Below are 16,656 nucleotides of genomic sequence, written 5' to 3' on the forward strand. Positions count from 1 at the left end.
AGAAATTCTTCACAACTTCTACAGGAGTTTCTCGGAAATTCTTCCCAGGATTTCTTCAAGACCTTTTTTTTTTGAAAACCCTTCAATGATTACTGCAGAAATGCCTACATATTTTTTTGAGAAAATGCTCCAATGATCCAGAAATATCTCATGGGATGTCTGCAGACATCCCTGATGAATATGTTCAGATATTCTCCTGAGGATTTTTTCAGAATTTTTACTAGAAATTGCACAAAAAATACTTAAGAAATCCTGAAAGAATCCTAGAGATTTTTTCTTTAAAACAACTGGAGATACCTGTAGTAGATGCTTTCGGCAGAAATTCTTGAAAATTTTCCATAAAAAATCATGGATTAAAATTGGACACACTTTTTATCGGTTCAGCAATTCCTGGATAAATGCCTAGGGTAATCATAAATAATGAACCTGAGAAAATACCATAAAACAACAAATTCTCGCCAAAGTCATTCTAAGGAATTCTGCGTGAATTTTCCCTCTGTAATTTAAGAAATTTTTTGATGAATACTGAATGAATCCCCCAAAACGATTTCTCGCGGTGCCCTGGAAGGGAATCCTGGAGATTTTTCAAAAAAATTTAAGAATTCTTGCTTAACTCATAAAAAGAACTTCAGCAAAAATGTTCCTTCGGCGGTAAAAACAGAAAAAAAGTCTTGGAATAATAATGCATGGAAGAGTTTTCCCGGAATAATTTTAAATAAGGCCAATGGTGACAACATTTCCTTGGAAGTGTATTGCCACTGGAAGCCTTCAGAAATTCTTCTGGGGTGTTTTTAGAAAATTTAAAATAAAAATTCAGGAATTACTCTAGGGATATCATTAGAAATTCCTACAAGGATTCCTCCTGCAATTTTTTCAGGAATTCCTTAACGGATTCGTTGAAAAAATCTTTCATTGTTGCATTCGGAAATTTTCTTCCGGGACTGATTCAGATGTTTGTTCGGGGAAAATTACACAAATAGGGTATCGCGCTACTTGGGCGGTGGTTTTCTTCGTCTGTTATTTTCGTCTGTTTTCCACTGTAACTCGGTCAATTTTGAACCGATTGACTTGAAATTTTGTACACGGGTAGATACTATACCTATCTCACCGCATTCCAAGAATTGTGTCAATTGGTTCAAGATTGACTGAGTTATAGTGGAAAACAGACGAATATAGAAGCCACCGCCCAAGTAGCGCGATTCCCTATTTATTTTAGAAAACCTCGCATCCAACCCTTAGAAATTCTCCCTGGAGTTTTTTTTTTTCTGAAGATTCTTCCAATTTTTTTTCGAAAAAACTTTTAAGAAGCCTTTTACAATAGCAATTTTAGTTTACAATTTTTTACCTCTGAAATTTCGTCATGTTTTTTTTTTTAGAAAATTTTGCAGGAGTTTCTTAATAAATCCTTTAGTAAGGCTTTCAGAATTTTTTTCTGGGATTTATTCAAAAATGTGCTTAAAGTCTCCTTTAGAACAAATATTTTGAAACGTTTCCTATTCAAATTTTATTTTTCAGATTTTTTTCTGAAATTCCTCAGTGATTTTTTTTAAATATTTTTCGGAAATTTTCTTCATAGATCTCATTATTTTTTTTTGTTTTCCATAGTTTGCTACAGAAATTTCTCTAAGGATTTCTTCGGAAATTTCTGCATAATTTCACAGATTCACACTTATTCCTTCACAACTATAGCTAATTTTCCATGATTTTTTTTTGAAGACTTCCTCCAGGGATTTGTTTCAAAAATCTAACATACGTTCGAAAATTACATCGTTTCCTTAGGCTCCTTTATAAATAAACTCCTCTTGATTTTTTTCAGGAATTCTTCCAGAGATTTCGCTATAAAATCTTTCACGCATCCCTTTAGAAATTCCTCCAAAATTTTTTTTAGCAACTAATCCAGAGATTCAATAAGAGAATTCTTTCCTAAGAAATTCGATTGATTTTTTTTAATCTGTATTAACGAGATTTTTAGCCCTAGGCTAATTCATCTCGGGATCCACGCTTTACTTCCCTTCCGAAGGAAGAACTCACATTTTGCGAGTTTGTCGGGAGTGGGATTTGATCCCAGGTCCTCGAGTCAAGTGTTCTAACCATCACACCAGGTCCGCTCCACTCATTCGATTGATTGTTATAGGATTTGTATCTCATAATAACGCACTCTAATTCTCATCCTATATCAGATTCGCATCTGCCACTAGTACTGTTGCGAAATAACAGGGATTCCTTCTGGAACTTATACAGCGATTCCAAGGATTCTAATGATAAAAAAAATCTAAAAATGTTTCCTCCTTATTTTGCAGGAACTTTGTTAGAATTTCTCAATAGATTTTTCTGAGAACATTCATAGATGTTTATCTATTTGTTCCTCCCGACATTCATCTAGGGATTATGTCAAAAATAAGTTAACGAATTCTTGGGGGAATTCCTTCTGAACATCATGCATGAATTTTATTAGGTAATTCATTTAAAAAATATTCTTACCATATATGATGTAGTGTTTTGGGAATTCCACCACAGGTTTCCAAAGAGTTTGCTCAGGAGTTTCTCCAGGTAATTTTTCAGAAAATCCTACTTCGACATCGTCAGGAATTTGACTTACTTTCCTTCAGATATTCCTCCAGGGATTCTTCCAAGAATTTTTCAGCGATTCCTGATTTTCCAGAGATTTCCTCAGAAATGAATTACGCTACCTTCTTCGGAAAATTCAGTCACCATTGCATTCCTTTTTTCACTGTATCAATTATTTAAGGCTCATGCGCCAGCAGGCATAACGGAGCCGAATTCAGCTAAACTTTTTACAATTTCATGTTAATGCTATCCGCAGTCTATTTGGTATCACCGTGGTTGTCATCAAATCAAACGGTTTCGGTAGAACATCTGCTCAGAGGAGGGTCATTTCAGTGTAAATCGATGATTGTATTGGCTTGCCATACCTAAACAGCACACAAGTCACAAAGGAGTGTCGGCAGCGCAGGTTTTTGGTAGGAAAAAAAGTCATTTTCAAGTTATTCTGCCTTTGAGTTAGATTTACATGAATGTAGCTTTTGTTCAACCAAAAACCTGCGCTGTCGTCACTCTTTCGTGACTTGTGGGCTGCTTGGGTAAAGTTTTTGAAGCATGGCTTGAACTTGAACCCATGACTATACGCATACAAAGTGAACGCGTGATCTTCGCGACCACGAAGCCGCGTCTGATATTAATTTAATCATACAGAACTCCCAATTGTGAGAACTTTTAGTAGGGTCTGGGACCATTTTTTGCTCTTACTCAGTCAACTTTGTACCAATTGATTTGGTTTTGTGTACGCAGTAATTGAGTACAGTACCTTGTTGAGTACAAAATTCCAAGTAAATTGGTACAAAATTGACTGAATAAGAGTGCAAAGTGCCCAAAACGATCCAACACCTTATGTTTTTCCAGCGCTACATAAATAATAAGCCAATTTTCCTATGATTTTGCGCCACTTACTGTCACACCATAGTCACTCCCACTTTGCCAGACTAACGGTCCACCCAACGAACCTAGATTTGAGGAAGAGCCGTGAAAAAAGGACACGTTCAGTAAATGATACACTTGATTAAATTTTGTTTGCTTTCGCTGCGAACTTCTTTTGGCATCGCATCGTTTCGTTTCGATGACCATCATTCCGACACTAAAACAAACAAAACAAAAACAAAAAAAAAATCAAATTTGACGAAGGTCACTCTTGTTCTGACGAACCATCCGATCCTCCGACCCATTCCGACATTGAAACGGAAAAGTAAACTAATTTGATTCCTCCCATCGGACAAAGACGACAACACAAAAAAAATGAAGAACAGGAAAATAAGTGTTGGTGGAAAAAACCAACAGAAGGAATCCGGATAATTCTGACAAAAGGTCATCGCTGGAAGCTTATCTTCTCCATCTGGTGGTTTCGGTTCGTTGACGATGGTTGCTGGGGGAGAATGAAAGCGGATTCATTCACCCCCAAACAACTCGACATTTTAGGAGTCTTTAATTAATCCGTGGGATCAGCCACCGCAGGCGTTTCTTGGGTTGCAAATTGACAATAAAAAACGGTGAGAGGCTTGCCTTAGGGTAATCCATCATCTTCTTACAACGTTAATTAATAATTGAGCGATTCCGCTTTTATAAACTGTTTCACAGTGGGGAATAGTGACATAGATGAACCAAAATTCTAATTCCTTCAGGGGATCGTTCCAGAATTCTTTCAGGGATCTCTTCAGGAATGTCTCCAGAGAATCCTTCAGGGATTCCTCCAGCAATTCCTCCAGGAACTCATCCAGGGATTCCTCTAGGAACTCCTCCAGGGATTCCTCCGCGAAGTCCTCCAGGAATTCCTCCAGGAACTCCTCCAGGGATTCCTCCAGGAACTCCTCCAGGGATTCCTCCAGGGATTCCTCCAGGAACTCCTGCAGGGATTCCTCCAGGAACTCCTCCAGGGATTCCTCTAGGAACTCCTCCAGGGATTCCTCCGCGAAGTCCTCCAGGGATTCCTCCAGGAACTCCTCCAGGGATTCCTCCAGGAACTCCTCCAGGGATTCCTCCAGGAACTCCTCCAGGGATTCCTCCAGGAACTCCTCCAGGGATTCCTCCAGGAACTCCTCCAGGGATTCCTCCAGGAACTCCTCCAGGGATTCCTCCAGGAACTCCTCCAGGGATTCCTCCAGGAACTCCTCCAGGGATTCCTCCAGGAACTCCTCCAGGGATTCCTCCAGGAACTCCTCCAGGGATTCCTCCTGGAACTCCTCCAGGGATTCCTCCAGGAACTCCTCCAGGGATTCCTCCAGGAACTCCTCCAGGGATTCCTCCAGGAACTCCTCCAGGGATTCCTCTAGGAACTCCTCCAGGGATTCCTCCAGGAACTCCTCCAGGGATTCCTCCAGGAACTCCTCCAGGGATTCCTCCAGGAACTCCTCCAGGGATTCCTCCAGGAACTCCTCCAGGGATTCCTCCAGGAACTCCTCCAGGGATTCCTCCAGGAACTCCTCCAGGGATTCCTCCAGGAACTCCTCCAGGGATTCCTCCAGGAACTCCTCCAGGGATTCCTCCAGGAACTCCTCCAGGGATTCCTCCAGGAACTCCTCCAGGGATTCCTCCAGGATTCCTCCGCGAAGTCCTCCAGGGATTCCTTCAGGAAGTCCTCCAGGAAGTCCTCCGGAGATTCCTCCGGGAGTTCCACCAGGGATTCCTCCAGGATCTCCTCCAGGGATTCCTCCAGGAACTCCTCCAGCGCTTCCTCCAGGAACTCCTCCAGGAACAATTCCAGGGATTCCTCCAGGAACTCCTCCAGGGATTCCACCAGGAACTCCTCCAGGGATTCCTCCAGGAACTCCTCCAGGGATTCCTCCAGGAACTCCTCCAGGGATTCCTCCAGGAACTCCTCCAGGGATTCCTCCAGGAACTCCTCCAGGGATTCCTCCAGGAACTCCTCCAGGGATTTCTCCAGGAATTCCAAATAGTTTTTCTGAGATTTTTTATATTTTGCAATTAAAATTTACTGACAGTTTCTGTCTAATTAGGTGTTTGATCAATATCATTTATCCATTTCATGCGAAAGTAAATTTTAAAATGAAAATTTTGGTCGTTCTATGTCATTATTCCCACTATCGTCTGACTGAACCTTTCGAGGTGTGAGATGTGCTATGATTCCGAAACATGACCGCCATCAAATTTATCGGAGTAAAGGATGCTGCATAAGACCCATTAATTAATTATCTCCTCCCAACAACGTCGTAGCGGTACATTCTGACAACGCAAACCGCAAGAAGATTCTCGCACACCACACTCACCGTCACGATGACGGTGCACATCCTGGTATAAAAGCACAAAACTCTCTCTCTAAGGTATCGGACACTTCCACCCACCATACTTACCGCTGCCCGGAGCTTTTGCTGCCAGCGGACGAGACCTGGTTGCTGGAATCGTCCTCGTCATCCCGGGACGTGGCAATCGAAGCCGTTCCGGTGTTGGTCCCCGGCGAAAGCAGCGTTGGACTGAGCAGTGAGGTGGCGCCGCCGCCGCCCACGGGGACCACGGCCGACGAAGGTGAACCAAGGGCACCGATTCCGCCGCCTCCTCCTCCGCCGCCACCGATGGTCGCTATGGCCGAACTGGGACTGGTGCCGGTGGATATCGTTGCACATGTCGGTATCAGCGCCGAGTTCGGGTTGGCTGGGTCCATCTGGAAGTGTGGAAAGAGAGGGTACAGGGTTGGAGTTAGCTTGATAAGCATGGACTCTAAGATGTGTGTTTTTGAAGAAGTTTTGAAACATCAAAAGTGAGTGCGATAGTATACCATGCATTACATAACAGTCAATTTTAGTTAAATGGACCCCGAGGTACGTGGCGTAATTGATCGTAAATTTGCTTCATTAGTGAATAATCATAATTTTGATTCCCTTGAATTTCATGCTAGAATTTCTTAGGGAAGTCATTTCTACTGGGATCCCTCCCGAAATTTGTCCTTATATTTCTCATGAGTTTTTTTTCCAGTAATAACTTCAGGGAGTTTTTCTGTAAGCCCTCTAGGGCTCTAGAGATTTATTGGACGATAACAAAGGGAATTCCTTCAAAAATTTCTCAAAAGATTTATCTGGGAACTGCTCTATGGATTTCTTCAGAAATCCTGTTGAGTTTCTAGTGTAATTCCTCGGAATATTTATCCAGGGATTCCTCCAAAAACTTCACTTAGAAATTCATAAAGGATTTTTTCATAGATTCGTTTTGGATTTTTTTTTAGACTTCTCTAAAGATTTTTCCACAGGGATTCCTCCAAAGATTTTTCCAAGGAATTCACTATGCATTTCTCCAGCGTTCTATAGGAATAGTCCTTACTATTGTGTTACTAGCGTAACCGCTACCAGGATTGATATTCTGTTTGTAGTGATATCATCTAAGACCTACATGTCAATTTCTCGATTTTTGCTTGGGCCATCCAAGCCTATTGGAAATAACAACGTTTGGTTGCTCTGACACTCATGCACACAACAGAAACATGTGTTTGATGAACAAATTAATACATATTTAAATTATAAAAAAAATCCGCGTGCTTCGATGGAAATTGAACTCATGACTCCCAATTCGCCAGACGGGCGGTTCTCTTCTCTAAGCTACGGAGCCACTTGCCTTGATCTGTGCCTTCAGGAAACGGAGATGGTCAAGTGCGTAGCTTGGAGGAAAGAAGCGCCTGTCTAGCGAATTGGGAATCGTGGGTTCAGTTCCCACCAAAGTACGTGGATTTCTTTACCTAGGATATAACTTTTTACACAGTCGTCGGATCACTTTGCGGTCTTCGACAAAGTTGTTTGACATATAGTCACCTACAATAATATCAAAGGGTTTAATTATTGAACGCTTACAGTGCCATCTAGCGGGAAAATTAGCCAACTTATGATTTCTGCATATATTTGGCCAAGTTTTCCCATACAAACTTTAAGCTTGTAGAGCGCTCCCTTAGGCTTAATCGATTTTGCTCAAATTTTGAACGTAGCTTCTGGGAGCCCAAATCAACTGATTTAGGAGGTAAGTCTTGGCATTTTTCGAAATTTTTGTTTTCCATTTAAGTGTTACCAAATACAGTTTCTAGCCTAAGCAAAATCACGAAATTGACTTTTTAAGGACTGTTTTAATGGAGGAATAAATGAAGGTATTCGTGGAGCAGTCCTTGTGGGATTCCCTTGCCCCTGGATGTCTGGAACAATTCCAGAAAGAATCCTTGAAAGTACTCTGGCTGCAGCAATTTGCGAAGAAATTTGAGAGGGAATACTTAAAAAAACTGAAAAAGAAACTCATAATTAGTTTATGTAGGACTTTCCGGTGGTATTTCTGTAGTTTCTCGAACAGTTTTGCTTAAAGTTCATGGAAAATTGGTTCAAGAAATTCTTGGAAAGTTCGAAAAGAATATTGGAAGAAATTACTTGTTTATTTCCGAAAAAAATATCGAATGAATTTGTGACATTTGTTTGTGATAATCCGCAGTGAATTTTTTTGAAGGGGAAGAAGTCAAAAAAATATTATGATAATTTCTGAAAGCATTCCGAAATATGTTGAGGAATTTCTGACCAGATGAAATTCCTGAAAAAAAAATCTAGAAGGATTTCTTGAGGTAGTTTCTGGAAGAGTTGAGGAACTCTTCATGAGAATTTGTAAAAGAACTCCAGAATAAATAAAAAAGGAGTTCCCGAAAAGATTAATGGTGAACTTTCAACATTCAACATTTCAAAAAATGATGGAGCAATTAATGGTGCATTTCTTGAGGAATATATAGAAGCATTTCTAGATAAATAAGTGCAGAAACTTTTGGAAGTGGTTGATTTTTTGTAGCATTTCTTGAAGAATTATAATTGTGAAATTTCTGAATTGGAAACTCCTGAGAAAGTTTTTGAAAGACGTTCCAGACAAAAAAAAATTAAGATTTGTTGCTAGAAAGTGGAATTCTCCCAAAAATTTTCTAATTAAATCCTCAAGACAGTATTGAAGGAAAAAAAAGATTTTATTTTAAATTTCATCAAAATTCCAATGAAAATCTTCTAAGTATTTTCTCACCGCTTGCGCCAGAATTTCGACTAAAAAATCCTCAAGCTTTTTTTTTTCTGCATAGCACTACTGCCGTGTGCAGCATAGTTGTTCCATGTTTTTAGGGATTATAGGGAACATAAGACAACTATGCTGCACACGGCAGTCTAGGAAATGCTGGAAATGTTTTGGTTTTTTTTTTAATTTGTCATTTATTTTTTGTCTTGTGTTTGTGTTTGTGAATACCTGGAACATTCTTCAGCAGTACCAACAGAATATTTCTTTGAAATTCAGGATTGTTTAAATTATTATTTCAGGAATTCTTACAAAAACTTTTTCAGATTCTTTTTTAAATTTCTTCAACAAATCGTGGACAATTTTTCTTTGAAGGTTTCCATAAATTCCTTTAACAAATACACTCAAACCTCCATTTAAGTCGAATCCATTAAAGTAAATTCTATTAAAGTCCCTCCATTTAAGTAACGCAACTTAAATGGAATTTGACTGTATTCTTAGCAAAACAAATGTAAATATGCTACGGTTTCGAAAACATCTGTTCTTCGAAAAGGTCATTAGTAGGCTGAATAAGCCGAATAAGGATCTTTTCGGCCCAAAAGGTCTTTAGGCCGAAAAGGTCTTTAGGCCGAAAAGGTCTTTAGGCCGAAAAGGTCTTTAGGCCGAAAAGGTCTTTAGGCCGAAAAGGTCTTTAGGCCGAAAAGGTCTTTAGGCCGAAAAGGTCTTTAGGCCGAAAAGGTCTTTAGGCCGAAAAGGTCTTTAGGCCGAAAAGGTCTTTAGGCCGAAAAGGTCTTTAGGCCGAAAAGGTCTTTAGGCCGAAAAGGTCTTTAGGCCGAAAAGGTCTTTAGGCCGAAAAGGTCTTTAGGCCGAAAAGGTCTTTAGGCCGAAAAGGTCTTTAGGCCGAAAAGGTCTTTAGGCCGAAAAGGTCTTTAGGCCGAAAAGGTCTTTAGGCCGAAAAGGTCTTTAGGCCGAAAAGGTCTTTAGGCCGAAAAGGTCTTTAGGCCGAAAAGGTCTTTAGGCCGAAAAGGTCTTTAGGCCGAAAAGGTCTTTAGGCCGAAAAGGTCTTTAGGCCGAAAAGGTCTTTAGGCCGAAAAGGTCTTTAGGCCGAAAAGGTCTTTAGGCCGAAAAGGTCTTTAGGCCGAAAAGGTCTTTAGGCCGAAAAGGTCTTTAGGCCGAAAAGGTCTTTAGGCCGAAAAGGTCTTTAGGCCGAAAAGGTCTTTAGGCCGAAAAGGTCTTTAGGCCGAAAAGGTCTTTAGGCCGAAAAGGTCTTTAGGCCGAAAAGGTCTTTAGGCCGAAAAGGTCTTTAGGCCGAAAAGGTCTTTAGGCCGAAAAGGTCTTTAGGCCGAAAAGGTCTTTAGGCCGAAAAGGTCTTTAGGCCGAAAAGGTCTTTAGGCCGAAAAGGTCTTTAGGCCGAAAAGGTCTTTAGGCCGAAAAGGTCTTTAGGCCGAAAAGGTCTTTAGGCCGAAAAGGTCTTTAGGCCGAAAAGGTCTTTAGGCCGAAAAGGTCTTTAGGCCGAAAAGGTCTTTAGGCCGAAAAGGTCTTTAGGCCGAAAAGGTCTTTAGGCCGAAAAGGTCTTTAGGCCGAAAAGGTCTTTAGGCCGAAAAGGTCTTTAGGCCGAAAAGGTCTTTAGGCCGAAAAGGTCTTTAGGCCGAAAAGGTCTTTAGGCCGAAAAGGTCTTTAGGCCGAAAAGGTCTTTAGGCCGAAAAGGTCTTTAGGCCGAAAAGGTCTTTAGGCCGAAAAGGTCTTTAGGCCGAAAAGGTCTTTAGGCCGAAAAGGTCTTTAGGCCGAAAAGGTCTTTAGGCCGAAAAGGTCTTTAGGCCGAAAAGGTCTTTAGGCCGAAAAGGTCTTTAGGCCGAAAAGGTCTTTAGGCCGAAAAGGTCTTTAGGCCGAAAAGGTCTTTAGGCCGAAAAGGTCTTTAGGCCGAAAAGGTCTTTAGGCCGAAAAGGTCTTTAGGCCGAAAAGGTCTTCAGGCCGAAAAGGTCTTTAGGCCGAAAAGGTCTTTAGGCCGAAAAGGTCTTTAGGCCGAAAAGGTCTTTAGGCCGAAAAGGTCTTTAGGCCGAAAAGGTCTTTAGGCCGAAAAGGTCTTTAGGCCGAAAAGGTCTTTAGGCCGAAAAGGTCTTTAGGCCGAAAAGGTCTTTAGGCCGAAAAGGTCTTTAGGCCGAAAAGGTCTTTAGGCCGAAAAGGTCTTTAGGCCGAAAAGGTCTTTAGGCCGAAAAGGTCTTTAGGCCGAAAAGGTCTTTAGGCCGAAAAGGTCTTTAGGCCGAAAAGGTCTTTAGGCCGAAAAGGTCGTCAGGCCGAAAAGGTCTTCAGGCCGAAAAGGTCTTTAGGCCGAAAAGGTCTTTACGCCGAAAAGGTCTTTAGGCCGAAAAGGTCTTTTGGCCGAAAAGGCCTTTTGGCCGAAAAGGTCTTTTGGCCGAAAAGGTCTTTTGGCCGAAAAGGTCTTTTGGCCGAAAAGGTCTTTTGGCCGAAAAGGTCTTTTGGCCGAAAAGGTCTTTTGGCCGAAAAGGTCTTTTGGCCGAAAAGGTCTTTTGGCCGAAAAGGTCTTTTGGCCGAAAAGGTCTTTTGGCCGAAAAGGTCTTTTGGCCGAAAAGGTCTTTTGGCCGAAAAGGTCTTTTGGCCGAAAAGGTCTTTTGGCCGAAAAGGTCTTTTGGCCGAAAAGGTCTTAAATACGACGAGCAAGGTTTCTTGTACATACTTTTTGATAACCTATTCGGCCTAATGACCTATTCGGCCTAATGACCTATTCGGCCTAATGACCTATTCGGCCTAATGACCTATTCGGCCTAATGACCTATTCGGCCTAATGACCTATTCGGCCTAATGACCTATTCGGCCTAATGACCTATTCGGCCTAATGACCTATTCGGCCTAATGACCTATTCGGCCTAATGACCTATTCGGCCTAATGACCTATTCGGCCTAATGACCTATTCGGCCTAATGACCTATTCGGCCTAATGACCTATTCGGCCTAATGACCTATTCGGCCTAATGACCTATTCGGCCTAATGACCTATTCGGCCTAATGACCTTTTCGGCCTAATGACCTATTCGGCCTAATGACCTATTCGGCCTAATGACCTATTCGGCCTAATGACCTATTCGGCCTAATGACCTATTCGGCCTAATGACCTATTCGGCCTAATGACCTATTCGGCCTAATGACCTATTCGGCCTAATGACCTATTCGGCCTAATGACCTATTCGGCCTAATGACCTATTCGGCCTAATGACCTATTCGGCCTAATGACCTATTCGGCCTAATGACCTATTCGGCCTAATGACCTATTCGGCCTAATGACCTATTCGGCCTAATGACCTATTCGGCCTAATGACCTATTCGGCCTAATGACCTATTCGGCCTAATGACCTATTCGGCCTAATGACCTATTCGGCCTAATGACCTATTCGGCCTAATGACCTATTCGGCCTAATGACCTATTCGGCCTAATGACCTATTCGGCCTAATGACCTATTCGGCCTAATGACCTATTCGGCCTAATGACCTATTCGGCCTAATGACCTATTCGGCCTAATGACCTATTCGGCCTAATGACCTATTCGGCCTAATGACCTATTCGGCCTAATGACCTATTCGGCCTAATGACCTATTCGGCCTAATGACCTATTCGGCCTAATGACCTATTCGGCCTAATGACCTATTCGGCCTAATGACCTATTCGGCCTAATGACCTATTCGGCCTAATGACCTATTCGGCCTAATGACCTATTCGGCCTAATGACCTATTCGGCCTAATGACCTATTCGGCCTAATGACCTATTCGGCCTAATGACCTATTCGGCCTAATGACCTATTCGGCCTAATGACCTATTCGGCCTAATGACCTATTCGGCCTAATGACCTATTCGGCCTAATGACCTATTCGGCCTAATGACCTATTCGGCCTAATGACCTATTCGGCCTAATGACCTATTCGGCCTAATGACCTATTCGGCCTAATGACCTATTCGGCCTAATGACCTATTCGGCCTAATGACCTATTCGGCCTAATGACCTATTCGGCCTAATGACCTATTCGGCCTAATGACCTATTCGGCCTAATGACCTATTCGGCCTAATGACCTATTCGGCCTAATGACCTATTCGGCCTAATGACCTATTCGGCCTAATGACCTATTCGGCCTAATGACCTATTCAGCCTAATGACCTTTTCGGCCTAATGACCTATTCGGCCTAATGACCTATTCGGCCTAATGACCTATTCGGCCTAATGACCTATTCGGCCTAATGACCTATTCGGCCTAATGACCTATTCGGCCTAATGACCTATTCGGCCTAATGACCTATTCGGCCTAATGACCTATTCGGCCTAATGACCTATTCGGCCTAATGACCTATTCGGCCTAATGACCTATTCGGCTTAATGACCTATTCCGCCTAATGACCTATTCGGCCTAATGACCTATTCCACCTTATGACCTATTCGGCCGAATAAACACTGTGATGTAACACTATTTTTCGGCTACACGACCTTTTTCCGAACAAACGATATATCGGCCTGATGACCTTTTCGACCTAAAAACTTTTTCGGCCTAATGACCTTTTCGACCTAATAACGTTTTCGGCCTAACGGTGTGTTGGCTTATTTCGATAATACTGTAAATATTTTGACGAAACTGCAATGGAAGAGCATGAACTCTATTTAAGTCAGAAACAGAATCCATTTACGTAATGAATCCATTTACATAATGGATCCATTTAAGTATCCCCGACTCATTACTTAAATGGAGGTTTGAGTGTAACTTCCATAGAATTCCAAATCATATAGACATCCAAAAATTAATTTAAAATTTTGTGTAATGCTTTTAAAATTTCTCCTTTTCTATCAATGAATCAAATGCTTTGGCTGCTGTATGGTTCCTCTACTAATCGTAAAACCTAATATGCCAACAATATGCGGAAGCGCGTTCAAGATTTGAACCAGCTCTTAAGCAGTGTTTTTTTTTCCGGAATAGCTTTTCATTTGGAGAAATTCGAGTATAGATGCTTTTCTTTGTACAATTTAACATGAATTTACTCCGGCTGATGAACTGCAATTGTGCTCCATGCGGATAATTCGTTCCTCTATAATTACCCTCAAAAATTAATAGTGAAATTTATTCAAGAATTATTCTTTGAATATTAATCCAAGAGTTCCACCACAAATTTCACCAAAATTTCCGTCAAAAAAAATTTATTGTGGATATTTGTAAAGACATTTTTAAAATAATTTCAACAGAATTACCAGTAGAAGAGACTTTAAAGTTTTTTTAAAGAATTTCTAGATACGACGTGAACAACTTCGAGGGATAGGAGGGTTCAGAAAAAGTCCACGTTTGTCCATGGAGAGGGGGAAGGGTGTATGGGGCATGTAGAATGTACACGTGGGCAATATTATTCCATATCTATGAAGAATCAACAAAAAGAACTCCGATTTCTTTAAAATTTACAACTGCGAAAAAATTCTGAACAAAATAATCAAAATCTTGATGTTTTATATAAGTTTTAGTTTTTCGGGGTATTAACGCATCAAAAAAACGCCAACATCTCGGTCCAGATGTTGGGTTCTTCTACAGGGCTCGAAATTAGTCAATTAAATCAACGCTTTTCTTTGACTGAAAGCCGATATCTCTCGAGAAAGGCGTCAATTTCCCAGTCGAATATGTACATTGAACAAGTACTTGTTATATTACTTTGTTTTTTTTTTAACGTAGGATAATTGAGTTTTTTTTTTGTCTTTTTTTATTTGTACTGGCTCTAGAGGTTAAAAACGGATAGTTTTGTTCCGCACAGATGTGGACAGGCTTAACACAGTGTACGCCGGTACTTTACATAAGGTACACCGGGGCAAGTTGAAACGGGTGGGGCAAGATGAAACACGAAGTTTTGGAATAGATTTCAATACAATTTGGAAATTTATCCTTCGCTAAAAGATTGTTTGAATCAAAAACTATGTTTTATGGCGATCAAACTGTTTGTAAACATTAGAAAACATCATGTTAACCCGCTGTTTCATCTTGCCCCACCCGTTTCAACTTGCCCCGGTGTACCTTACTGTAAAAAAACACTGATCACAGTGAAAACCACCAAACCAATACACAAAATACTACCACACGATCTCTTCAACAGTTAGGACAGTTATCATAAACTGAAAATTTTATTACTAGCTACATATTATGCCATCTTCAAAAAATCAGTTAAACAACGTATCGATGCACAGTGTAGTACAGGGCGTTAAAAATAGTTAGTGCCCCCTTTTCTACCAATAATTTATAAATATTTGAAATTGTAAGTCGTACCAACCATGTCCCGAACAATCAATGAAACCAGATTTGAACCTTTTAGGCATACAAGAAGCTCCAAATAGCACAAAACGGCAGGAGACAATAATGAAAAACGGTAGACAATATGTGTTATGTTTTATGTTTTATGTTAAGTGTTCAATGTTGTATACCAATGTAATTTTCATTTCAGTCCACCCTTGAAAAAGGCCAAATACAAAGTGCCGAAACGTCGAGCAGAACAAAACTATTCGTTTTTGTCTTCTTGACTGTGAAAGTCAGTAAAAATCTAAAAAACCAGTCGAGTCTTTACTTTTTTTATTAGAACTCTTCCATTTTCACGAAAACTTTCTGCGAACACTAAAATCGGAGTTTTTGTATAACCTAATTAAAAACTATATTGCCTTTTCCGGTGTCTTAATCAGAATTTTCAGGTGATTAAGGATCTTGGCGTTTTCGTTCAATTGTAGGAATCTAACACAAATCACTGTCAGGAAATCACTTATGTTCTTCTCTGGACGTACACATTTTTGGTGGCTCCAGAGAGGATCGAACTCACGATCTTCGCGTTATCAGCACGAAGGTCGTAATTTAGATACTCTCTACACATTATGAGAAAGAGGTAGGGGCGAGCGAAATGACCACGCTTGTCCACGGAGAGCAGGGAGGGCGTCAAAAATAAGTTTTTTCTTTCCCTGGATGGTTCATCAAGGCATTTCTTAAGAAAGCGCTGTCGGAATTCTTGGTGAAATTTGCATTTCTTAGGATATTTTTTATATAATTTTTTTGAAATATTTCGAAATAACGGTAGATTCGATTAAGTAATTTCTAAATAAACTCATAATAAGATCTTCACTTCAGAAATCACTACATAATTCATAAAGAAATTTCTATTATTTCTGATTGACCTCATCCAAAGCTCCTCATCCTCATCCACCTGCTAAATCTATATGTATATATATATGTATATATATATATATATATATATATATATATATATATATATATATATATATATATATATATATATATATATATATATATATATATATATATATATATATATATATATATATATATATATATATATATATATATATATATATATAAATGCAGTGGCATACGTGGGACCGCGCATAACTTGCGAACGGAAGGTCCGATTTTGGTCGTCTAAGTTTTATTCTGTTAGTTTTCACCCAAGTAAGGTTTATGAGGCAAAAAACATGGGAAAAAATAAAGTTTTTGAAAATCGGGTTTTCATACATTTTGAACGGGGACTTGAACTTGGCTAGCGACTTGAAATGTCAAAAAATGCAGTAGGCAAGACAAAGTTTGCCGAGGACAGCCAGTTTATGGATAAAATTTTAATGGAAATCCCAAATATATGTGGATGGATTCCTATATAAGTTTCTGAAAAAAAAGTTTTTGAGGATTTGCTGGAGATATTTGCGAAGAAAATTCTGGAGAAGTAAGTTGTAGTATGTTTCTGGAGATTTTGTTCTACTTAGTATCTGATATTTTTAAAGCATGGATAAATGTATTACAGAATTTCTAAAATAATGCCTAACGTAATTTTTGGAAGAATTTCTAGAAACTTTGGGGTGGTCTAGAAGTTTAAAGAAAAGAGTTAAAAACTGTTCCTTTCAATCCCAACTATATGTTTGCATCCTTAAACAGATACAAATTTTGACCTCAACTGTAAGGTCAGCTTCAGTGTCTCGTACTTGACTCAACAGTTGAAGTCATAATTTTTATCTGTTTTAGGATTCAAAAATAATGTTGAAATTAAAAAGAACATTATCAGAAATGTATCAAATTCAGAAAAAATCAGATACTAAAT

The 16,656-nt window shown here is 40.0% G+C and overlaps 1 protein-coding gene across 3 annotated transcripts in view; it reads right to left on the minus strand.

The window, feature by feature from the left end:
- LOC109409049 (uncharacterized) overlaps positions 1-16,656 on the minus strand; it is a 699,030-nt gene that overhangs the window by 144,958 nt on the left and 537,416 nt on the right. For all 3 annotated transcript variants that reach the window (XM_062858932.1, XM_062858935.1, XM_062858934.1), the window contains exon 4: positions 5,880-6,187. In XM_062858932.1, the coding sequence (XP_062714916.1) occupies positions 5,880-6,187 (308 nt within the window). The remainder of the gene's footprint in view (positions 1-5,879; positions 6,188-16,656) is intronic.

This window comes from Aedes albopictus, chromosome 3, assembly GCF_035046485.1.
Source record: "Aedes albopictus strain Foshan chromosome 3, AalbF5, whole genome shotgun sequence".
Classification (NCBI taxonomy): domain Eukaryota; kingdom Metazoa; phylum Arthropoda; class Insecta; order Diptera; family Culicidae; genus Aedes; species Aedes albopictus.